Source organism: Lissotriton helveticus, chromosome 1_1 (assembly GCF_964261635.1).
Source record: "Lissotriton helveticus chromosome 1_1, aLisHel1.1, whole genome shotgun sequence".
Lineage (NCBI taxonomy): Eukaryota > Metazoa > Chordata > Amphibia > Caudata > Salamandridae > Lissotriton > Lissotriton helveticus.
Window position 1 is genome coordinate 1,257,629,533 of NC_136057.1, and position 25,513 is coordinate 1,257,655,045.

General features: G+C 44.6%; 1 protein-coding gene across 1 annotated transcript in view; it reads left to right on the forward strand.

Moving 5' to 3' along the window:
• MUC19 (mucin 19, oligomeric) overlaps nucleotides 1-25,513 on the forward strand; it is a 1,331,159-nt gene that overhangs the window by 588,360 nt on the left and 717,286 nt on the right. The window contains exon 61 of the mRNA XM_078649731.1: nucleotides 20,180-20,239. Within this exon, the coding sequence (XP_078505857.1) occupies nucleotides 20,180-20,239 (60 nt within the window). The remainder of the gene's footprint in view (nucleotides 1-20,179; nucleotides 20,240-25,513) is intronic.

Sequence of the window (25,513 nt, forward strand, 5' to 3'; positions counted from 1 at the left end):
TTTAATAAAAAAAGTTTTAAGATTTAAAAAAAGATCCCTATGTAGTGTAGTGATGTTGTCCAGAAGGGCCGACTCTTGGCTGAACCCGCTGATGTGAGTCATTGTATCCCTCAGCATGGTTCTAATCCTTAACAGAACCTCCTCATCCAGGGCTATTTTAGGCCGGCTAACCCTTAGCTATTTTAGGCCAGCTAACCCTTTACGTATTTATCATTTGCACAGTATCTTTGCCAATTTCTGACTGTGGCTTCACCATCCGTCTGTGATATGTAGTCAGGATAACGCCCCCCCCATAAAAAAGCGAGTGGATGATATTCCCAGCTAATCCTTGATCCTATTAAAAGTCACACGTGCAAATATCTTGCTAAAGCTCCAATATCTAGAATAAAGTTGGTGGAAACGAGCCACACCTTTGCCATGTCTAATCTCAGTTACAACGAAAGCAGGCAACTTTTGGGTCCACTCGAGCATGGCCTTCAGATGCAAGACCATCTCATTACTACAAGCTTGAACTAGCAGGTATAGCAGGCAACGAGATGGGTCAGAAAATCCTCCATAAAAGGATCAGAGTACCTTGCTTCTCCCTTTTTCTTAAAAAATCCTTTACAGAAGCGTTGAAGATGTTCCTATTCTGTTAGGGAGTTAGAAGTAGATCTGTCCTCAAGCAGTTTTAGCACCATGAAACCTTTGGGCATCCATTTGTGCTTTATAAATAATCTCATTCATTCTTTATTTATGAATGGCGTACTAGCTATATACAGCAATCATAACCACCCTGGTATGAATAGAGTGATTTATTGGTATCCCTCTAAATGTCATACACAGCTAACCGTTACTAACAACATTGCAAGTAAAACAACGTCACTCTTGTTGTTTGATTTCAATACCAGCAACAAAGGTTCTCATACTAATCATTGTGCAAATCCCAATTCAGCGGCACAGTGGCCTGCACCAACATCAGAATTATAACTTAAACACTAGTAGTGCATCTCGTAGGATTCTTCCCCACATGGTTTTTGGCTGGGAAGACCTTCTGTATTATTTGCAAGCAAATCACACACTTTCCTCAGTAGGTGAAAAGCAAGATGAATTATGATTTCCCCCTTCAGAGATGAGTAAATCAGAATAATGCTATAATTGTACACCAAGTAAATATTGCACACTGCACTATCACTATTTACTGGGTGCATAATATTAACCTAGAATTGTGTGCAACCTGTATTAAATTCTAACTCTCAGGTGATATAAGTGATCTCTAAAAATAGTGAACTTCATATCTAATTATGAGAGAAGGCTAGTTACGTCAGTGTAGGTCATGGCAAGGTATGCCCAGACGTGGACCCACCTTACCCCTCCTTGGGTTCAATGTAACTCGACCTACAAGTGACTGATTGCCACCTATACTTTATCCCATTGACCACAGTGCTAAAGTTTTGCACTGATTTCATTTTTGTTCTAAAACCCATAAATTAGGCTAAAGTTACCTGATTTTCTTCATTTTGGTGTCCAAATTTATATACAAAATATGCTTACTTTTTATAAATTGGTGTTGTATTTATTTTGAGTCATATTAATTACTTATCGTCCATGTTGGAATTCTGAAATGCTTAACATATGTTCCTCTAGTAGAGCCTGGCTACTGGTTGCCAATGTACTATGTCTGAAATAAGGATGTATTATTCTGAATCCAAGGGCCATCTTTGGGATATTGTGGGAGCATTGCATAGTGAAGCCTACCCAGCATCACTACATAATAATCCAACTTCCTACACTGACTGACTGAACACATAGTTTCCTAGCCTCTGATTCCTCAAAATTGAACAAAATGTAGAACAATGGGATTACGAGGTGATCAAAAATGTTTTATGAACACATGCTCAATAAAAAAAACTTGTGTGAGTAAAATGTGCTATAATGAATGTGTATCTTAGCTGATAATAATGAAAACATAAAATACATTTTTTTTACTGCCATTTTGATTTTTTTTGATTATTTTATAATGGGGGAGGGTGAATACTCCTGGGTAGAGTTACAAACAGAGGTTAATCATCAAGGACAGATATAGGCCGTGTGAAGTGATTTGAGTTGGGTCGGCCTAATTGTTTGAATAATAGGAAGGGTAATTAAGTGTTAAGATTTGGATATAGAAAATAAGAAGCATTAGACTAAGCCTGAAGGTTACAAAAGGGCTGATGGATGGGGTTGGTGCATGATAAATACTTGGGCTATCATTTAGGGAAAGTAATTGTATTGGCCCTGGTACTTGGTCCTCAGAGATACATTCTACAACATCTTTGCACTCAGCTTTATTCTCTTACAACGGTATGAAATAAATGTTTTTGGGCTTTGTTTTTTAGACACTTTGAAGTGCTAAGTGTAAGCAACTGTCCAGCATACTTTGTTTCAAGGCAGGCGTTTGTGTGTGTCTGTGCAAACTGCCTTTGGTGGTTCCATATTTAAAAAAATAGCTTGGGCCTAAAGTTATTATGATGGCACACCCCTTCTCACCTTCTCATATTTGTCTTACTTCTGAAGATGCAATTATGTATTTCCTAAAAGGTTGTTAACATCTAAAACAGAGTGTGGTGTAAATTTTAATTGCTAGATACACATTTCATGTATTTGAGCTTGTGCTGAATTAACATTATATCAAAACATTGAATCAATGTATTTCTTCACCTACAATATGCAATTAAGTGTGCAATGTGTGCTTAATCTATTTAAAGTGGCCATGCAGTGATGCTCAAAATTTCAGCCAACATCATCAATTAGGTTTTCATAATGTCCATTGTTGGTGATTGTTAAACTTGCAGGATTGGCCCAAGATAGCTGCTTTTATCTGATAGAGAATTCGCAGATTCCTTACCTTAGAATAATTCCCAGTCATCAGACTGGAACTGGCAATTTTCAAGCAATACCCCCTCACATTGGTATCTGGCATATTTCGGCTTTGCGTCGGCTGCACTGTTGGAACTGTGTTGCTGTGAGTGTTGGTACAAATACTTTACACATTGCCTTTGGGATAAGCCTGTCTGCTCGTGCCAAACTACCAAGAGGGTGATGAGCAGGGCTTATCTAAAGTGTGTATCCCCCTTACCCTGTCTAGAAGCAGGGGTCCCTATTTGGACAAAAGTCCCAACATTTGTCAACTAGAGACCCCGATTTCTAACACGCACCAAAAGTAATAAGTTGCAGTGCCTATATAGTCACTACCCAGGCCCACAGATGTCAGTACTTTCCTCACCAGTTAGCTCTGCTTTGTGATGAGCTGCCACTCAGTCAATTTTTAACTGTTTATTTCTTGACTTTTTGTTGACATTTATTTGAGAATTTATTCTCCTGGTTTGACAAGGATGTCCCCTAAAAAAACCAACAGTTTTCAAGCCATGTGATAGACAAATGCACACTTGATTTATCTGTGGTGCTTGTGGAGGGTCCACGACTCCAAGACCTGCAAGGACTACTGCGCCATGCACCCGAAGGTGCTCAGTGAGCATTCACTGAAGCTCCTCACTAGCCAAAGTTGGACAACCCTGTGATGTTCACGATCCCAGTCGCGTGTATCCGATAGGCGTCGACTCAATCTATGTTGTCAGGTAAGTCCGACCACAAGAACAAGTCAAAGAAGTTGAAGAGGTGTTAGACTTCACTGCACCAGTCTAAATGTTTGGACGAGGCATGGGAGCGTCGGCAGTTAAGGTGTTGCTAGTCTGCGGTGCCTGCACCAGGGTCTGCTCCGTGCCTCCCTGACTTTCCTGGAGCCAGAGCACCCCCCCCAACTGAGAGAGTTCTAAGAGGCAATGCATCTCATATTTGGGCAGATTGACCCCACTGGAGCACCTCCAGGCCCCATGGGTTCAGGAGGGGCCCCTAACTTGATTCCCACATGTAGGTTCACCCTCGGCTCCAGTTGAGCCCCTTGGATCCGGTGCCGAATCAGGAGCGGTGCTACCAGCGAGACCGTGACCTTCCTTGGCACCTGCTCCAGTACTGACGCTCCTGGCGCCTCCAACACCCCATGGTATCGTCATTCCTGACACGGAGCCAAGCTGGTGTTGTCAGACGTGGGCTCTGCTGCCCACCAGGACCATGCCCTCTGAGTTGGAGTTGGTGCCTTTTTCATTTAACTGGCCAGGAGAGGGAGATGAATGGGAGGGGTCTGAGAATGCTTATGGATACCAGCATCCCCTAGATGACAGAGATGGCCACCGGTATGAGGAACTCGGGATGTGAATGGGTTAGACACCTCCCTGGGCACTTGCTTGGTCTCTCCCTCGGAAGTGGCTATGGAGGAAGGTTCTTCATTCTCTATGGTGGTGCGAAGGGTGGATTAAGTTTTGGAACTAGAGTTACCCTCAGTGGCAGTCAATATGAACATGTTCACAGAGGTGCTTAACCTGGGAGTTGCCCCCTCCAAACCCTTAATGCCATTTATTGAAGCCCTTATCAATGTCCTACTTGGGGCCTGGTCTAAGCCATGCACAGGGGATCCTGTTCACAGGACAATTGCCTGCTACCATCGCCCTGCTCAAGGGGACCCCAGTTCCTTACTCAGCACCTGACCTCGAGAACTTGGTGGTCCAAGTCTCTAATTCCACAATCAACCCTGGAGCTTTCCCTACCATTTCACCAGCTAGAGAATCAAAGAGGCTGGATACCTGTGGTACGAGGATGTTCTCTTCCCCAGCCTAACGCTATGAATGGTGACCACTGAGTGCCTTTTAGACCAACACACCCATAGGGTCAGGGACTCAGCTGCGCAAAAGGCGCCAATGGTCTTGGAGGAGGACGGAACCATACTGTTGCGGACAATTTGCAGATGGCAGAGACACAGCGACACTCACTATCAGATGTGAACTAAATACAACCGACTCGCTGGGCAGAGTTCTTTCATCGTTGGTGGCCTTTAAGTTCCTCATCCGGTGAGAACCACTGGTTCAGGGGATGTCCAAGCCTTGCTCATGGACATGTCCTTTGATATTTCTTGCCTTTTTAGGAAGTAAATGGACTCAGTGCTTGAGAGCTTTATGATAGCAGACCTACCACCAGCCCCCCCCAAACCCCAGTCGTCCTTCTGCCCCATTCTGGGTATACATAAGGGGCTCACAGCTGTGTTCATTTCCACCTCTCATCCACAGCCAACAGGCTTCACAGCCAAGGATGCTGTTCCCATAGATCACTCAGTGCCCCTAGCCAGAGGTCAACCCAGTCCACCAACCTCCCCAGCAGCTGCAGCGTATAAACCCGTTTAGTGTGCCCTCCTACCAACAGGGGCATCCAGTGGGGGGTAGGATACACCATCATCTGCACCACTGTAAGTCAATAACATCTGGCAAATTGGTTTTACAGATAAACCAAAGAGGCTGTTCCATCCCATTCCCTTTCTGGACACCCCTCTATCCCTGCCACCCACTTATGACTGGCTGATGGAGTGCAATTTCTCCTTGCTCTGTCAGGAAGTGTTGGCTTGCTTGGCCAAGTGAGCTATTAAGATGGTACGGGTCCCAGAAGTAGGCCATGGTTGCTAGTCCCACTACTTTCTGGTGCCCAAGAAGGACAGAGACTTTCATCCTATTTTAGACCTGCACCTTCTCAACTTCTTCAGGAAAAAGGAGAAGCTCAACATACTCAGATTAGCTCAAGTCTTATCTACCCTGGATCCTGAAGATCAGATGGTAGCATTAGACTTGCAGGATGCCTACCTCCACATGTTTGTCCTGCCTGCCCACAGGCATTACCAGTAGTTCATAGTGGGCCAGGAGCACTTCCTATTTGCCATGCTCCCCCTTGGCCTTACCAGCACCCCACAGGTGTTCACAAAAGTGATGGCAGTGGTTGCAGCACATCCGTGAGGTCAAGGGTCCCAGTCTTTTCCTACCTTGACCATTGGCTGTTGGAGGCGAGCTCACCACAGGCAATCGTCTCCCACCTCCAGACTACAGCAGGCTTCCTGCATTCACTGGGGTTTATTATAAATGTGCCAAAGTCACATATGGCTCCCTCTCCGATTCTCTCTTTCATTGAAGCCATTCTGGAAAAACTACAGTTTTGGGCCTATACCCAGAGTGGCGATTCCAGGATATTCAGGCTATAATACCGATGTTTCAGCCTAAATCATGGATTGTAGTGAGACTGAATCTCTCAGTCGGCACAGCTTCAGGGGAATCTCTTCAACCTTGCTAGGATCTTGGAGTGAACTGCAAACAACCTGCAGTGGTAGCTGACGAAGCATGATTGGGACAGTAGCAGAAAACCCCTCTCTCTTTCCTAACCACAGTTGATGGTAGTGACAATTGTGTCACTCATGGGCTGGGGTGGCCCTCTGGGAGAGATGGAGATCAGAAGACTCCAGTCTCCAGCAGAGTCTAAGCTCCATATCAACCTGTTGGAGCTTCAGGCAAGCTGACTGGCATTGAAAGCCTTCCTGCCCTCGATCAGGGGACGTCTAGTGCAGGTGTTCATGGACAACACCACAGCCATGTAGTACTGGAACAACCAGGATAGGTGGGGTTTCTGACATTTGTCAAGAGGTTCTGCATCTCCATACATGTCTGGAACATCAGGGCATTTCCCTAGTGGTTCAAAACATGGAGGGTGCTCTGAACGCCAGGGCAGATGAACTCAGCTATCGATGCCTAGCGTACCATGAATGGCATCTCCATCCAGAGTTTGTGCAAGGTCTCTTTGAAGAATGGGAAGAACATAGGTTAGATCTCTTCACCGCTGCAGAGAATGTGCAATGTCAGTATTTCTCCATGCCGGAGTTTCACTTTTTGTCTTGAGTGACATTCCTGCCTTCTGTGCACCTTCCCACCAATATCACTCCTGCCCAGAGTTGTCAAGAAGTTCAGGAATGAGTAGGCCCAAGTCATTTTTGTAGCTCCAGATTGGGCATTGAGTAAAATATCCCAAGCTATTGAGCATGAGCATCGGTCCTTCGGTCAGTCTGCCTCTTCGGGAGATCTTCTGTTGCAGCAACAAGGGAGGGTCCTGCACACAAACCTGCACAACGTCTGCCTTCATGCGTGGAGATTGTGCTGCAACAGTTGGAAGCCATCAACCTTCTTCCTGAAGTCTATAATGGTATTCTTGCAGGCAGGTGTCCCTCCATCAAGATGGTATATGTCTGCCTCTGGGTATAATTTGTGGCATGGTTTGCATTCAAGAACACAGACTATCGTTCTACACCTCTTTCTGAGATGCTACTATTTGTTCTGTCTTTGGCCAAGCAGGGCACTGCTCAGGGCACAGTTAAGGGCTATTTATCAGTCATTTATGCTGTTGCCAGACCAACCTTCTTTACTCAAGTTTCCTGTTGTGGCTAGGTTTCTTAAAGACCTCCAACATTTTTCCTGCCAGCCGATTCATCATGCTCCAATGGTACCTACATTTAATTCTCACTTTTCAGATGTGCGCTCCTTTTGAGCCGCTGCATTCCTGCCCACTGCGGTTGCTAGCCATTAAGACAGCTTTCCTAGTGGCCACAATATTGATCAGGAGGGTAAGTGAACTGCAGGCACTATGTGTGCTCCCTCCTTATACCACCTTTTACCCAGTCAGGTTGGTTCTTTGCACACATGCCTCCTTCCATCCGAAGGCACTGACACCCTTTAATGTAGGCCAAAATATCATCTTGCCTACCTTCTTTGTTCCTCCTCCCCACTGGCATAGCAAGGGGGTTGGGGGAGGCAGTCCACCCCAGGTGGCATGAGTTTTGAAGGCGGTGACTCCTTCCCCTCTTGCAAGAGTTTGCTGCAGGGGCAACAAACGAAAAATCATTGCCAGCACCCCCGCTCTTCAGGCATGGGCCGCCACGGGAAGCAAGTGCCTAGCTACGCCACTGGCCTCACCCTTAAGTAAAGGAGAGACTCCACCACCAGCACTCAAAAAGAGCATTGTCGTTCTACCTTGATCGTACCAATGAGTTCCGGGTGGATGATCAACTCTTGGTATGATATGCTGGAGTTAAGAAGGAGAAAGCCATGCAGAAACAGACCATCTCATAATGGATAGTGCTTTGCATAAAGATCTGCTATGCATTGGCCAAAAAGCAACCACCTGAGACCTTGCATGCTCCTTCTACAAAAGGGACCGCTGTGTTAGCTTGTGAATTCCCTGTCCTGGACATTTGTCAGGCAGCTATATGGGCATCGTAGCACACGTTTACCAAATGCTACTGCCTGGACAGCCAGATCCGTCATGATGGGTACTTTTCAGGAACCCTTCAGGATTTTCTGGTCTAGGGTGATAGGGTGTCCGTGATTGTCCTGAGGCTGAAGCCGGGACCTATGCGCTGTATTTGCACTCTCTGTGTTTTTAAAATTCGCACTTGTGTTTCTTGCTACTCTTGTTTTTAAAACTTTGTGATCTTGTGAAATCGATAAAATTGAATTGCACACTACTGACCTACCTCCGCAGAACCGGCCATCCGGTTTTCACTTCTCTGCCCCATCGCAGCCGATTAGGTGCTGCCTGGGGGCCCGACCTGCAGCGCCCACCATCTTGGGTGAGGAGCAGGCAATTAGACTCCACTGAGGAGCAGGCGAGCGGACTAGTGCTCGGACCCTCCCGCCCTCGCAGCCATAAAAACCTCACTCTTCACGGTAACCCTGATTGATAGGGTTTCCGTGATTGTCCTGAGGCGGAAGCCGGGACCTATGCGCTGTATTTGCACTCTCTGTGTTTTTAAAATTCGCACTTGTGTTTCTTGCTAGTCTTGTTTTTAAAACTTTGTGATCTTGTGAAATCGATAAAATTGAATTGCACACTACTGACCTACCTTCTCAGAACCGGCCATCCGGTTTTCACTTTTCCGCCCCATCGCAGCCGATTAGGTGCTGCCTGGGGGCCGGACCTGCAGCGCCCACCATCTTGAATGAGGAGCAGGCGAGCGGACTAGTGCTCGGACCCTCCCGCCCTCGCAGCCATAAAATGCCCCTCTCCTACAGGGAGCGCAGTGGGCGCGCCGATGGCGCGCCGAAGGCACGCCAAAGGTAAGCCCGTCTGCGCCCTTCCGCACCAGACCGGGCCCAGTGGCCCCTGGCGCTGTGCATACCTTCTCTTATCCTGCTAATATCCTTAGAGAGCTACGATTCACGCACCCACCGCTCTCCCCTGGGCTAGTTGAGCACATCAAGTCCGCCAGCATTTTCTGCAAGCGGATCAGCCCTCTGGTTAGCTGTAACTGGGCAGCATGTCCCGCAAGGAGCGAGACACTCATCCGTGTGATGTATCTCAACACTCGCTCCCTGGTAAAACACCAAGCAGACATCTTCATTCTCCTCACCATTGAAAAACCCGACATATTACTACTTACGGAGACCTGGCTTACAGCAGACTCCCATCCAGATATTCTAGCGCCTCTCCCCCCTGAATATTACATCCTCAACGCTAATCGTCCCTCTGGCCGCCCTGGGGGCGGAGTGGCAGCTATCATACGGAAACAATTCCAATTCATCGCCACGGCCTCTCTCGCTCTTCCAGAAGTCGAGAACCTGGTCATCAATCTGGAAACTGAGGCCGGTGCCCTCACGTTCATAATCTTATACCGACCCCCTTTACCTATGCCCTCCTTTCCGATTTCCCTGAGTGAACAGTTGGCAAACCTTATGATACACCACGCCAGAGTTGCTCTCTTTGGCGACTTTAATTACTGGTATAATGACGCCAAAGCAGGTTCTCGTGGAACTATTCGAAGCCCTTACCAGCCTTAGGGGCCGATTATGATAGAGGATTTTCCGCCTCCTCCGGGCCGGCGGAAGCCACCTCCGGCCCGGAGGAGGCGGAAAATCCTCTGCGGAGTCACCAAAGACCCACCGCCGCATTACGATGGCTGGTGGGTCTTGGATTCTGTCCGCTGCTTTTCCGCCGCGGTCAGATTACAACCGCGGCGGAAAAGCTCTCATTTGGCTGGCAGTGTCTATCAGACACCGCCAGCCAAATTAGGAAGCATTAGTAAACATGCTTTTCCGCGGCGGTTTTTCCGCCGTGGAAAAGCATGTGTACTTTTGCTTTTGGGGGCCCGTTGCGGGCCCCCAGGGCGTAGGTGGGTTGGGGTGCACATGGGGGGTACCTATGGTACCCCCCAGCATTTACATGCACAAAGCGGCAGGCACCGCGCGGTGCCTGCCGCTTTGTGCATGTAAATGTTACACATGCACTTTTAACATTGCAGCGGGTGCTGCTTGAAGCAGCACCCGCCGCAATGTTAAATATCCAGGATGTGACCGCCAGGGTGGCGGTCACATCCTGATTTGCACGGAGGGACCTCCGCAGTCCATGCAGACGGTCCCTCCACCTCTGGGATGGCGGACGGACGCAAGTCCGTCCGCCATCCTAATCGGCCCCATAATCTGGTTCAACAAGTCTCCATGCCCACCCACATCAAGGGTCATACCCTTGACCATATTTGGACCCATGACTTAGCGTTATACCGCCCAGTCATCTCCCCCTGTATCTGGTCGGACCATCACCTGATTGACGCAACCATCACAGTCAATAGCAGGGTCAAGGCTCCCCCCCTAGTAGTTGGGCTATCACGTAAATGGAGCTCCTACGACTCCCAAGGCTTCCTCGTTTTCCTGTCCAACACTCGCTCCTCTATTAACACTGACGCCACCATCGGGTCAATGGAAGGGGACACCACCAACTGGCTAACGACCGCCAGCGACCAGTTCTCCCCTCTCTCCAAATTTCCACGCACCAGACACAGCAACTCACATAGATGGTTCTCCAGTGCTCTGAAAGCACTGAAACTGAAGGTACGCCAGTCAGAGCAGATTTGGAGACGCAATTATTCTGACTCCGATAGAGCGACCTTCGTCGCAGCTCGTAATGACTACAAACGCGCGATCTCTTTGGCCAAATCTACACACGTCTCTGACAGAATTCTCTCCGCCCACAATAAATCCAGAGAAATCTTCAAAGTCATGAACGAGCTTACCACGGACGATAGAACCCTTTCCACTCAGGCCCCAACACAAGAGTCATGTAACTCCCTGAACTCCTTTTTCATCAATACAATAGCTGATATCAAGAACTCCATTCCTTCCCTCAATTCCGTCAGACCACTGGATGCTCCCCCTATCAACCAACTTTCCCTAACGCATTTCCCTGCCCATAACTCAAATTCTCTGTCCAAGCTCGCGGCCCGCATTAAGTCTGGCTCCCCCAATGATTGCTGCCCCCCCTCTGTTCTCCGGGACGTTTGTGTCAATTTACCTAATTGCATACTTCCCTTGCTGAATGCTTCCCTTAGTACTGGCACGGTCCCCAGCTCCTTCAAGGAGGCCGTCCTAGTACCCCTGCTGAAGAAGCCTGGAGCCGATCCTGCAAATCTCTCCAACTATCACCCCATTTCCCTCCTGCCCTATTTTCCCAAACTTCTCGAGGCCCACGTTACCAACTGCCTCTCCTATTTCATTGAAAGCTCCTGTTACCTTGATCCCAATCAAGCTGGTTTCAGGCCGGCCCACTCCACTGAGGCCGTTATTCTGGCAGTAATGGACGCCCTGAGGGGTAACACAGACAAGGGGACACCTCAGGCACTTGTACTACTGGATTTGTTGGCTGCTTTCGACACGGTGGATCATAACATCCTTCTTCACCGTGTCGAGCAGGCTGGCATCCAGGGTCTCGGGCAGAGTGCAAGCAGTCCGTCTGGGTCCCTTCAGGGCAACCAAAGTCCCTTCGACCTGCGGAGTCCCCCAGGGCTCCTCCCTTTCTCCCCTGCTATTTAATCTTTATCTCCGGCCATTCACTCACTAAAAAGATGGGATATTGTAGTGTTCAATTATGCAGACGACTTGCATATCATTTTTCCCCGCAACTCCCCCGATGCTGTAAACAGCTTTCAAGCCGTCATGCTCCACATACAGCAGTGGATGAATCATAATCAACTTAAGTTAAACCCCGGAAAAACTGAGCTTATCTTACCTGGAAACAGTCTTGCACACTGGTGCCCCCAGTTCTGGCCCAAGGAGCTGGGTCCTCCCCCTGCCCCAGCCAGCTCGGTGAAGAGCCTCGGGGTGGTCATCGATGCTGAGCTCTCTCTTAAGGCCCAAGTGGGGGCTGTGATCTCTTCCAGCATGTTCCAACTGCGCAAAATCCACAAAATCACCCATTTACTTTCGCACGCAGCACTGGTACAGGTTGTAATCTCCTTGGTGCTATCCCGTCTCGACTTCTCGAACTCTTTGTATCATGGACTTCCTCAATCACTGTTTCGCCGCCTCCAAATCGCACAAAATCAGGCTGCTAGACTTATTCTTAAAACCCCATAGTGGCAATCTGCTAAACCTCTGCTGCGTAAACTACATTGGTTGCCGATTGAACAAAGGGCAGCCTTCAAGATCGGCTGTCTGGCGTTCAAAGCTCTCTATTGCACCAGTCCTGTTTTCCTCAAAACCCTGATTGTGGAGCATCATCCGGTGCGCAATCTCCGGTCGGCTCACCTCCATCTGCTGGTCCCCCCGACCATAAAACTCAAAAAGTTTGGCGGCCGACGGTTTGCCCACCTGATCCCCGAACTATGGAACCCCCTTCCCCTGCCAATCAAATCCAGCTGCTCCCTTCTGAATTTTAGGAAACTCCTAAAAACTAGACTCTTCACTCTGACCGGCTAGCCTGTCTCCTTGCAATCTCTACACACCTCAGTGCCAGGAAACTTATGGTGTCAGTGCGCTCTACAAATTTCACCTAACATAACATAACATATAGGTTTCACAGACTCACCTCAGAGGGGGCATTGTTTGGTTATCTATTCTAAGGTAAGGAATTCTAGCGCCGGGACACCTTCAACAAGGTAGCTGTTGTGCTTTATAAATACATATTGTTTGATTGATTGATTGAATTTGCAACTAGATAGTTCTACAACATGAACAAGTTACTAACCTTCTGTAATGCCTTATCTGGAAGAGATTCTTGCTAGCCACAGATTCCTTATAATCCTCCCTGCTCTGTGAACTGATTACAGTGTGAAGGTGACCCTTCAAAGGGCCTAAGAAACGCAAACCAGTTGTCAAAAATAATTCTGGTCCAGTCTGATGCCTGGGGTATATTCTAAGATAAGGAATCTGTGGCTAGATAGAGTGAGTATCAGATAAAGTGTTACTGGATGACTCCTTTAATGACGTTCTGCTAGAAGGCAGAGACAAAACACCTGCTAGTAGAGGTATATCAAGGTATAACAGAACACAGAGTAATATATTACATGCAATCTATAAAACAAATTTACATATAATCATTTTCCCAGGATAGTCCAATAATACATTGATGATTTACAAATCATCACTTTTTTTATGTGACAATTTCCAGAAAAATGCTTTCTTAAGTGTGCATACTGCAAATTATGGCTAAGCTCCCCTCTAATTGTTTTAAGTGTTTAGCATAGCCATAGATGTGTAGTTGGTGACAGATCGACACTTGTCATGGCTCCTTATTCATTCTACTTTTTGCTGACACCAGAATTGCTACTACTATTGCTAGGCCATCAATGTATATCATTTATCACCTATTAAATTGTGTTGAATGTTTATGCTGGACATTCTGGTGCAGATCTGAATAAATTATGTCCTTGAGGTAATAGTTCAGTTGTTGTATTAAGACACCAATATACGAGTGAGGTTTGCCTTTTAAGGGTAATTGATGAAAAAGATTCCTGGGCATTGGACCAACTCATTTTAGTCTTTAATTTTTAAGGAACTTTACTGACCAAAATGCAGCTGAAATTGGAAGGCAAAAAATTGATTTCCTGCTTCAAAACACATACCATATGCTGCTTCCAAGAGACCTAGGCTCTAAATAATGCGGAATTAGGGTTCTCTGCTTACTCTCTACTTGAAATTAAAGAAAGTAAGGGCAGACCAATGGGAGTCCTAACAATCTAGGTTGCACTTAATCTCCAAGCATCAGGTGCAGGAAAATAGCAAATTGGAAAATAGAAATAATATTGAGCACTTGAAATTCAGCCTCAAATCATGGGTCTCTGACCTATTCAATGTTTATATTCCACCATGAAATCAGAAAGATCATTTATCAACACTAAATCTAATAAGCACCTGTATTAACAATGCACAAAGCAGAATTCCATCACACCCACCAGACAAAAGAACGAAGACCTGACCCTGCATCTTGATGCTATGTGGCGATTTTAACACCTAGCCAGATACGCCTATGACTGACCAAGTCAAGGTGGAGGTTAGGAGATGATCCCGCCCGCACCCTGATTTGCCACTTTTGAATCCACCAGCTAAGGACAGAAGTTTAACATCTTCCAATGTTCAAATGACAGTTGTCCTCTCAATGGCCATAATGCCTACTAATTTAGGTTCTTGCAGCTGGGAGAGTTTAACAGATGACATATTATTCATTCCGGAATCCTGGAACTGAATTGTTGACATGGCAGTCACAAGACAACTTGAAAGTGACCACAACCTTATAATTGCTATTTTGATCCTTCCCTTTGGACACAACCAATGGAAGTGTCTCTTGTACAATGGCCCCATGAACTCTTTTAATGAAACCCAGCAGAAAACCCATCTCTTGGTATCCCATCCACCTCAATAATCCTTGCAGCTCAGAAGTCCATAACCACTGGCTGCCAGCACAAAAAGATCTGTTAATCTTAAAGGAAACATCTAATTTGGCTGCTGGTCAGAAATTTCAAATACAAAGGAGATTAACAAGCCTTGCTGATAACTGCCCAATCAAGGTCAGCTCTAGCACTAAATTAAAAATAGAATTCTAAATGCACAAAGTTGAAACAGGCATTAGCAATTGCTCCAGGAATCAGACATCATATACACAATGGTGAAGTGTGTCAGAAGTCATTGACACAGGAATATAAACATCTCAATAATTTCATGACGAGCCATGTAGATTTCAAAGGCAGGCCTATCTTCAGAAAGTCGTTAGGAGATAAGTATAATACAAGCTTTTGGATTCTGGTTACTGGGGTTGTGAAGGTCCAGCCAAGAAACCCAGAAACAGTAGTGACATCTGGACTATGAGTTAATCCTTTTGTAGAAATGTACATAGCAAGAGAGAGAGGCTCATCCAGAAAGTTCTGCAATCACTTTGACAGACCTACAAAATCTAAGTGGATTTGGCCATAAGCTCACGGAAGAGGAAATCCACGCAGACATTCTTATCCAAAAACCAAACAAGTTCCCCAGACCAGACAGAGAGTCAAGTTGTGCATATCGCAAAGACCTGCCAACCTGTACCCCAGTCTTAACAGCAGCATTTAATGCATCCTGGGAAGGAAAATAAAGTGGTCCCGGCCTCGTCGAAATCTGCAGGCATAGTCCCTCTCCACAAAAATGGCTCACAAAACAATCCATCTAATTATCATCCAATTCTTTCACTGGAAGGAGCTGGTAAAATCTATGGAAAGTCCTATCTCACCAAATGGAAGCCTGAATATTATCACCACTCCTGGCTAGATTAAAAAAGATACCAAGCAATCAGGATGCATAATATGTCAGTGGCGGTTGGTGACCCACAAAAGTGGAGAGGCGAAATTAATTAAAAAAACATAAACATTTAAAAATGAAAAAAAATGTTTTCCTTGCCTTAGCCTGCAACATGTCCTGGGTGTTCTCCAGTCCTCGGCTCCAGACTCCTCCAAGTGCGAGGTCCCACAGCTCCCATAGGTCTGTATCCAATCCAGACATTGCTGTCATGCTGCATGAGTGAAGCATCTGGGTTGGCTGGAGCAGCCTGTCTCAGAGCTGTGAAGAGAACAAAAAGGATGTGCCCGCTTTCCAACCTAGCTGTCTAAGCTAAAGAGCGGCATAAGACAAGGCTTGGTGCTTGCGCTTCTCTTATTCAATATTTTTATTAATGAAGCCTTCTGAATTTGAAAATGCGCTTTCCAGTCATCGGAGGAGACAAAATCCCAGTATTTTTCCCTCCTTTTATCTTGCACTGAGCTATTGATGTATAAATTGCTTAATGGATTTGTTAAATAAAAAAAAAAATCTTTATAATAAATCCTCTGCAAACCTTGAAGTTCACTTTTGGCCAGCCCCTCAGCACAAATCAAATACTATGGCTATATGGGGATCCCATTCGATGAGAATCAATTGTGAGCTGCACAGCTATCCAAAAGTGAATCCACCCTGATCTAGTATAGCAAGGCTCTCACCCAGATTCTTGAACAAGTGCGGTCGCAGGTTCTTGTCCTCAGCATTACGAGCTTACCAAAGCAATTCAGAAAACTGAATATTGCGCAGCCATTTCTGCCTGGGAAGAGGGACCCCAATGACCGCTCTAAGGATGGACTTGGATCTGAGGCCCATTAAAGCGCTTTGATCCCTCAAACCTGTTCTGCACTGGGTGAAAATTCGGACAAAACCCAAAATGGCCATATATTCAAAAGCCTGAGTGAAAACTGGTCGAGCAGCAGCTCAAGAAAGCTACCATGGTTTATCTATATTTCAATCATCCTCGACGTTGGGGCTGCGCGGATTTCAGGCCTAATTCAGAGTCAATGACTCCTTCAAGCTTGCAATTGATGAAGTATAAGTATTGGGCCCATAAGAAAGTAGAACAGTGGGGCTCCCTTATGACATGGTTCCTGGTGATCAAACCAAACACAGGGCTGGTAGTCTAAGTGGTCTTGGTCTCTTGCCGGCACTGAAAAGGTCACTGTCTATCAAATTTACACTGGGCACTTTGCCAGTCAAAACTTTGATCAACAACTGGTCAACAAACAATAAAGAATTAGCTGCTTGCAATTGCAAACAAGGCGGAGATTAATCCTACTCCACTTAATGATACTCTTTACAAAGTCCTCACCAGTTCGGAAAGTGTATATACAACCTTTATTTATAAGACACAATATAAGGCACTGCAATGCAGCTATTTCCTTCTATCACCGAGCAGATTCTGAAATGTTTTTCGTCCCTTTAGCCTCATGCATCTATATTCCATGGAATGTAACAAGATGTATTACCCAGGATGCGCCTTACCCTATTTGAGATGAGGGTCTTGAGAGGGGGAGAGGGGGCAATTGGCTGTTAGAGTTGCAAAATTTGTACATATGCTATTTAGTTACAAACTATATATATGTGATCAAGGCTTTGTGCCGAAACGTTATGGCGACAGCTGAATAAAGATTAACAGCATCCAAGAAGGTTTGGTCCTTTGTCTGTGTTCACAGGCGTAGTCGTGGGAGAACGAGTGCGCGAGGAGACGGAGGTTGCCTCATATACATATATATATATATATGCTTGAGGAAAATTGATAATTTTTAAAGCCATATGTTGAGCTTAAGTCAGTTATTTTACCTGTTTTAGCCTCTTTAGACGGTGCTAAATTCGACGTTGCAGTCTCACATCCATCACTTACCTTGCCAGCTTAACCGGAAAGGAATTATAGTAAGATGGTTGAGATGCTTGTTTTAGAGTCTGCTCATAACACGTCACTGTTTCTCCTAAAAGATTTCTCTCTTTAATCTGACTTCCATTTTCCAAGTGGAAGCAGTAGTTTCATCTCTTTCTGATACTGTACCTCCAATGGCAATATACTGCTGGGTCTGAATATAGACTAACCCAAAGGTTATTCAAATGAAAGGATTTCTTCATTAGAATTTCAGGAGTAGAATCATTGCCTTGCATGGATTAGAGTAAAGCACCATCGAGTATCTGAGCATTTATTATGTTTCAGGGCAATGGAGGCATTAAATATGGAGCAGAAAATTCTAAAGAAGACTGGCCTTGGATGGAGGAGTTTCATGTTCATATAATATTAGGAACAGAATTGACAGGTGTCTGCAAACTATATTCAGATGGTGCCTATCCTGCATCTTTTTACTTATGTGCGTGCCTAAAAGAGGATAGCGATATTTCCAATAGCCTTTGAAATGACTGTTTGGGTAATTTACTCCTCTGGTCTCTATATCTGTGGAACAGCTTAAGGGATAACTGTATATTTTCTCTGTTTTGTACTTTGTACAGAAGCCTAAGCAAGAAACTTCTGTTACCTTTACTTCGGTACATGAGTGTGAGTTTTGTAAGCTATCCATCTGGGCTGATCTAAACTTTCATTCCATTTGGAAAGTTACCTATGTCTGCATGACCAGCAGTCTAGTCTACTGCCTCCCAATATATTTTCACCTTGTTTTGAAAGTTACCGCCTGGAAAAAATGAATTCAACTGGCAACATGAGGGGGGCAGTGTCACAGGTTGGAGGGATTTCTGAGACGACTCACCCAAAGATGCTGAAAGGGCATTCATGAACACCAGAACCAGTGTCCTGCACACAGCCCAATGGTAGACCAGCTAAGTACTAGTCAAAGTAGTGGTTGGGCTTTTCATTCTACCTCCTCCCTTATAACTCCACCTTAGTATTCATTGCCAGTGGTGTAAGGGAATCTCATTTGCACATGGTATGCCTAATTCCTTTGAATATAAAGCAATTTGGCACCACACTGAGTGTGTAGTACTGATTGTACTGGCACATCAGTTTCTAATGGGCCTACTGACAGGTAATAGACACCAACCACCCCCATAATGAGGACACAACTGTTTTGGAAAGAATAGAGAAAATAAGTTAATTGTTCAATGTACCCTCTGTAACATACTTTGTGTTACACAAAGACATTAAGGGGCAGACCTATAATAGTGTACATTTTCTGCTCCCTGTAAAAGCTCTTGCTTTATCTGGTGCACCTTCAGTTTATGATTTGGAATTCCCAAGGTAGATGTCATCTCAAAAATACCTTTTAGTACTAGAGGACATGTCCAATCTGAAACAAACTTTATCCAGCCATGAAATTCCATTCTCTATTGCAAATTCAGCTCTTAGGGTTTCAAAGTAAATGTAAAATACTTAAGTCCTGATTAAGGCTTTGGTGATAGGTACTCTCCAGCTTTAGTGCTGGTGGCCCCCAGTGCAACAGTGCTTTTCGGCAAATCTCCATAACCACGCTCTCTCGCATGCATTTCTACATGCAGATCTTTTATGACAGGTCATAACTCACTGTTCTACGTTAGGACTTTAACGTACAAACACCAAGCAACACAAGGATCTCTCTGACTAGAGCAGTAAACACTGAACTATTTACATTATGGTTACTTCCGTGATCTGCATGATACATATGCTTTACGGAAGGTATATTAATACTCTGCGCTGCTTTATGGTGAGTCAATACTTCCACTAGACAAAACCAAATATCTCTCCAGCAGGTCCACTAATCACCAGGATTTTCTTGACATTTTTATTGCTGCCGGAAATTGCTTTTACATCCAGAATATATTTGAAAAAAACAGCGCCCTCCCAAGCAAGCGACCAGCACGGTGGCACTGGTGGCACCGACCTAGAGACGGTCACCGAGAACATTATATTGCCACTCTGACAGATAGAACACCATCATATTTAAAGATCACCATCGGACTAGTTGTGATCCATATACATTCAGGGAAACAGGTGTGATGCCGGTTCCTCTGAAGGAAAGAAACGTTTGGTGGACGACCGCTTTCTCTTTTTGATGGCCATCTAGCTAACGTTTTGTCTTTCAAAAGCAAATTACCAAAGTGTAGTTTTTTCCCTGGATGTGGTGGTGATTATGGTATTGTTTCTGTTTGTAACTTCTTGGTTTTCGCTGGCAATAAAGGACAGAAAAATGATGTCGACCATCTCCCGTAAATAGGGTCATGTTGTCAGACTGTGAGAATACGTTTTCTGTCAACTAAGCCAACAGGGCACTACCAAGGGAAAACTGATGGTATTGCAGACTCTAAATATGGCAGATGGACCAATAGTTTGACAGACAAAGTATTCTTTATTCCAAATTCGAAATCTGGCCCATTATTGCCCAAAAAGGGTGGACAGTGATGAAGAGGCAACGTGCTACAATCTTTCAGGAAAAGAAATGAAAAAACTGGCCTCCACCTAGGATGCCAATAGTATACATTCATTTTATTTTGGTAAATACCTCTATAGAGATATCATATATTTCTTCTTGTTCATGCAGTTTATTCTTTGATCATGCCATATCTAAAGTCGAATGTTCAAAGACATTAGCATGAATTGAAAAGAGGAGGAATCTTTTAATTTCATTGCATTAGTTTTCCGTTTTGAATTATAATACTTTTGGAAATCATGATATATTGTTAGTTGTGCATTTAAGCATTACAGGTCTAATCTAACTCATCGTTTTTCTTTGCTTGTACAGCAACGCCTGTTTCTCCAACTATAACTTCAAGTACCACAACAGGGCCACATGCAACTGGACGTAAGTGTTTTGATTTTTTAAGATATTGTCAAAAACTGAAATATACATACATACACACGACTAAAATACCCATATATGATTGAGGATGTGCAGCACATATTGTCATGTAGTTCCTATAAATCTATATAGGATCTGCGCGTTTAGACAACATAAACTAAGGGATTGGTGTCCAGAGTGATTCCACTCCCCCTCCCCCCCAAGAATCCCCTTGGGATGAAGCCAATCCTATTACCTGATGTGGGAGAGCTAAGGACCTCATCTTGGTCTCAAGAACTATACCCTGCAAGGCATGTCAGACCACTGCGTGCTGGAGTGTTTGCAGGCAGGAACCTTAGCATCTTGTGTCAGCATGGAAGTCGTTTTCTCCTCTAGTTTGCACAGCGAAGATGTAGTGCTTATATATCCAAAAGGTACCCTCAGGGGTTATACCTAGAAGTGTATGGGCATGTGGGTAAGGATGACTATAGAGGTGACACTAACACAGAGTTAGTTTGCAGAAGATGGTAATGCTGCTATGATACTGAGAATCCTCATACATAATACATGAGGCTAATTTTCAGAGAAAACTAGCAACAGTCAAGTGGCACCTAACTAGGTAAAAGGTCAGCGCCATACCCATTATGTAGAACAATGTAAGACAGATGTAGGTAAAAGGTTGCTTAACTACGTAGTACTATATTGGGGTACATTGGGGTTCACAACAATATACTATGACGTTGTGTAATTAGAATTTAAATAAATCTGATTCCTCACCTATTGAATATTCCCCAGGTGTCAGACTGGATCCTGAAACATTTTTCGTAATTTGTCTGTGTATCTTAAGGTGGCTCTGTGCGATCATAACACTGATGCCATTCCACTTTGGAAGTGACTTGTGGAGCCTATAAATGTGCCACTGCCGCACGCTGACATCAGTTCCTTTCTTTCCTTGCCTGTAGACGTGGTCCAGGAGCTTCTCTTGTTACTCAGAGACTGCTGTTTGTGAGTTATTTTCTCTCCATTTTTAAACAGTGTGCAAGAGATGTCACCCACTAAGACGACAGGTTTCAAGCCCTGTACGGACAAACAGGTCTGTTCCTGTGACAGATCCACACTAGGTTTGCCTGTGGTGTCTGGAATGAAGCCACAACTCAAAGACCTACGGAGACTGCACACTGCTGAGCCTGAAGGCCATCAAGGAATGTGAGGTGAAACTATGTGCTGCTAAGCACAAGAATACAAAGCGTCAGGTCTGCTCTAAGTCCCACTTCAAGTCAAAAACTTGTTCCCAGTTCCTCTCCCATTCCCGGAGTCAACGGAGCCACTCTCAAGGCCAGTCTTCATCACACTCCAAATCCTCAGGTTAGCACAAGACACATATGAAGTCGAAACGAAGTTCCGCTCATTCGTGCCATTCCCACCTCCTTGATGAAGTGGCACCACCAGTCCCACTCCCGCTGCCAAAGACAGCTGATTTTTAAGCCAATTCCACATTTGTTTACAACACAACTCGAGTTTCCCGGGCCTTCAGCCACACTGCACAAATTCAAAGAGTTTTGCTCAGCTCTGGCTCTCCGGATCTCTACCGACTCCTTCTGACCACACAGTGCTGAGAGGCCTACCACCTGAATACTGCCACTGGTCACTGCAGCTGGACAATCTGAGCTGCTTCCATCCTCGGTTCCAGTACCAAAACTGCCCAGGCGCCATATCTAATACATCTTGTACTAAGCCTTGTTATGGCCCACTAGTTAACTGGCCAGATGCCAATGCACTGCTCCAGACGACCCTGCCTACTTTTCGCAGCACTCTTCACCCAAGAGCCTTGTATTGCAGACTTCCACCAGCCAGACTAACCCCAAAACTTTTCCTACCACTCCCCTTGATAAGGGATTGATGCAAGAGAATGCATTAAGTAAACACCTCTTCTCGCTCACCAGTTTGACCCTATGGACCACTAATGCTTCCTGCCTGCTAGGCTGCCCTCTGGCATTTGGTGGTGCAAGTCCTACTAGGTGTTCTTGAAGACATTCATACTTTTTTCTCACAGGCTATTCAGCATGGTTGTTGTGGCTTGGTTTCCACAGCGGCATCAAATGGGCTATCGGCACCAGTGTTGCCATTCGCCGCACTGTGTCGCTACATTCAACTGGGTCCTTGATGAGAATCGACTGTTTCCAGTCAAGGCTGATTCTACCCTTGAATGCTTAAAGAAGATTAATACTACCAATTGCTGCCTGGACCTTTCTACCCAGCCTTGCCAGCAGTAGGTTAAGTGTTTCTGTTGTGGTTTTGGAGGATAGTTCATTACCATCAGCCTGTCCATCTCCAGTAGAGTACCCAGCAATTTCATGCCAGAAGCTCTAGTGACCACCACGCCAAGGCCACATCCAGCATGCTGCTCAGTCTGCCACCCCCTCCCCCCATGCAGCCCGCCTACCAAGCCTCTTTAGTGTAACCTTTCAGGGTCACAGTCACCCAGTGGAAAGCGGAATCCACTGATTTGTTATAAGTTTTGGCAAAAATGCAGAAATACAATAATAGAGAGTAAGGCAAACATACAAGTGACTTAGAGTAGACTGTGCTCAGAGAGAGGAGGAATGGAGAGGATGGAAAAGAAGGGAAGGGTCATGGGAAAGAAAAGGAGAAGCAACAGTTGGATGTTTTAAGCCAAGGGCAGTTTATTACGATGGGTTTTAGGAATATAGAAGAGGCTTTTTGAGATACCATGAAACAACAATATTAACATGTGAAACAGTGCTATACGTTTGATCGGTACTAGATGTGAGTGAGCAGTTTGTTGACTGCTAGCCTGCCCTAGACAACGGGAAAGTCAGAGGGTTTTTCATGATTTCAACAAAGATTCCTTCAATTCAGAACTAGGATTAAACTTTGTGCATTCTAGTATCTTTTTGACAGTAGTTGTGGGAAATTGGGTGGCTGGTCGAGGGGGTGTGAACCTTATTCAATTAACAGCCACAAACCCTGTGAGGGTGAACCACAAAGGTCAATAAATTAACTGGTGCTTAACCCTCTGGTAGCTTGGCACAAAAGCAGTCAGGCTTAACTTAAAGGCAATGTGTAATGTTTTTATGCAGCACATAAACAGTAATAAAGTAAAAACACTGCACAAAAAAAATCCAAAACCAATTTAGAAAAATAGAGTTTGTGTTAATACATTTTTTGACATCAAAATGACAACAATTAAATTAGTAGTGCTGGAGAAATGCAATTTCTTAAAGGTTTAGGAAAAGGTCAAGCGCTAGGAAGCCAAAAGCAATGACCACGGTTATCAGGTCACTATAGACCAGGTCAATGTCACAAATTCAGGCGAACCGCAATGGAGGCCAGGGAAGTGGGAAGGTTGTTCACGACTTCAACACAGATTCCGTTAATGCAGAACTCAGAACAAAAGTTGTTCATTATAGGATCTCCACTGATAGTAGTGAATATAGAATAGAATAGTAAGCTTATCCATAAACCCTCTTGCGATCTCTAGATCTAAACGACGATGGAATACATATTTGTCAAATACCCGCCCAAGAAACTTTTACCAAAGAGGTGTTTGAGAGCGGCATGCCATACTATTGTAGTCATCTTGGAGTATGAATCTAGGCAATAATATCAGGTAAAGTTCTGAATAGACTTCCATGTAGTTGCTTTACAAACGTCCAATATGGGAAACAGTACTTGCTGCGTTCCTCCCGTGGCAGGCGCACATAAAAGGAACCACAGTGCCACAGTAGGTGAAATACATGTCCTGGGGAACCTTTAGGCAGTACGTCTAGAGCGCAAAAAGCTTGACAATGAGCAGTTTTGGAGGTGGCGAAGAGGTCTACTCGAGGCAAATATGTTTAAACACCTCTGGATGCAGATGCCACTTTGTGGTCAACTAGATGGAGCCTGCTGAGCCCGCCGGCCTGGTGTTCATAGACACCACCAGTTAAAATGTTAAAATGCTGCCTCTTTTCAAAACTGCCTCTTCGGAATTTTGGACTGCAAAACATGCAAACTGTGGTAAGCACTAAGAACCTAAAATAGAATCTTTTGCAAATAATATGTGCCTTGTATACATTTTAATGTTATTCCTAGAATGCAATACTTCTGCACGTATTACATTTATGTCTTCAACCATATTCATTGATGTGCCACAATGTCTTCTATTACCTTGGATAATATGGGCGTATGCATGTCTGTTTTTGAACCCCTTGTTTACTGCCCGTCAAGTACAACATCCAAGCATGGTTAATATTTGGGGCTGCAGTTTGGCTTCCTGTGACTAGTTTGTAAATTAACCATCTTGATTATGCTTGCAGTAGAATTTAGGCTGTAGAAAAACATCCATTTGAAGACTATTGATCTGGAATTGGACCTCCAAGCTTTAAACTAATCTATTAAACAGTTGAAATAGTTCATAAATATTTATGTTTTAAGTTGCATGCAGATGTTCATCTGTGCCACGTATGAGACCATCACCCTCCTTTATGCCAAGTTAACATATTAGGCATGCCCAAAGTATTGAGGAATTAAGGACATTGAGATTTAATATCTACTAATTTCAATTATTTTGCAAAGGTGTTCGAATTTAGGACATATTCTGGATTATACAATTTATAATTTGAAGGTATAGTAATTATACTGGTGACATGGTGTTCAAATTGTATCATTTTAAGTCTATATTACAAATGCCATTATTCTTTACCAGTGTGCACCACGTGGGGGAAAACAGCTTGGCAAATTCAAAATGTGAGCATTCCAGATTTGAGGCAGATTGATCAACCTCTTCACATTACTTGGAGAGTTTCAAAACATGCCATGTTAACCAATAACATGGTTTCCCAAAGGGTTCTCACAATGATCCCTGAAAATGCAGTATAAAAGTCTACCAAAATCTTTTTATGGAAAGACTGCCTTTCATTCACTCAGCTATTCATCCAGCCATTTTGGTTATAAAATAAAAATATGCTATATTGTCTGTATTCATAAGTGCTATATATTCCTTAAATATTTGTGAGTAGTGGAAAAATATGACCCTTCAAATCCATCAGGCCTGACCAGGACCAGATGAGTTTAGAAATTCATCCCTAGCTGTCCCTGGCCTCAATATAAATAATGTAAACACTCTCCGGCCTTGAAGAATGACCTGACAGGAATATCTTTGGTAAGTATTTATAGGAAAGTACAGATAACTCCACATCTATGTACCCTGAACATATATTGACCATCAAGGAACAGATATGTACTTTAGTGTAAGTATATAGGCTATATCTGCACATGTAGGTGGCATCCTTCAGC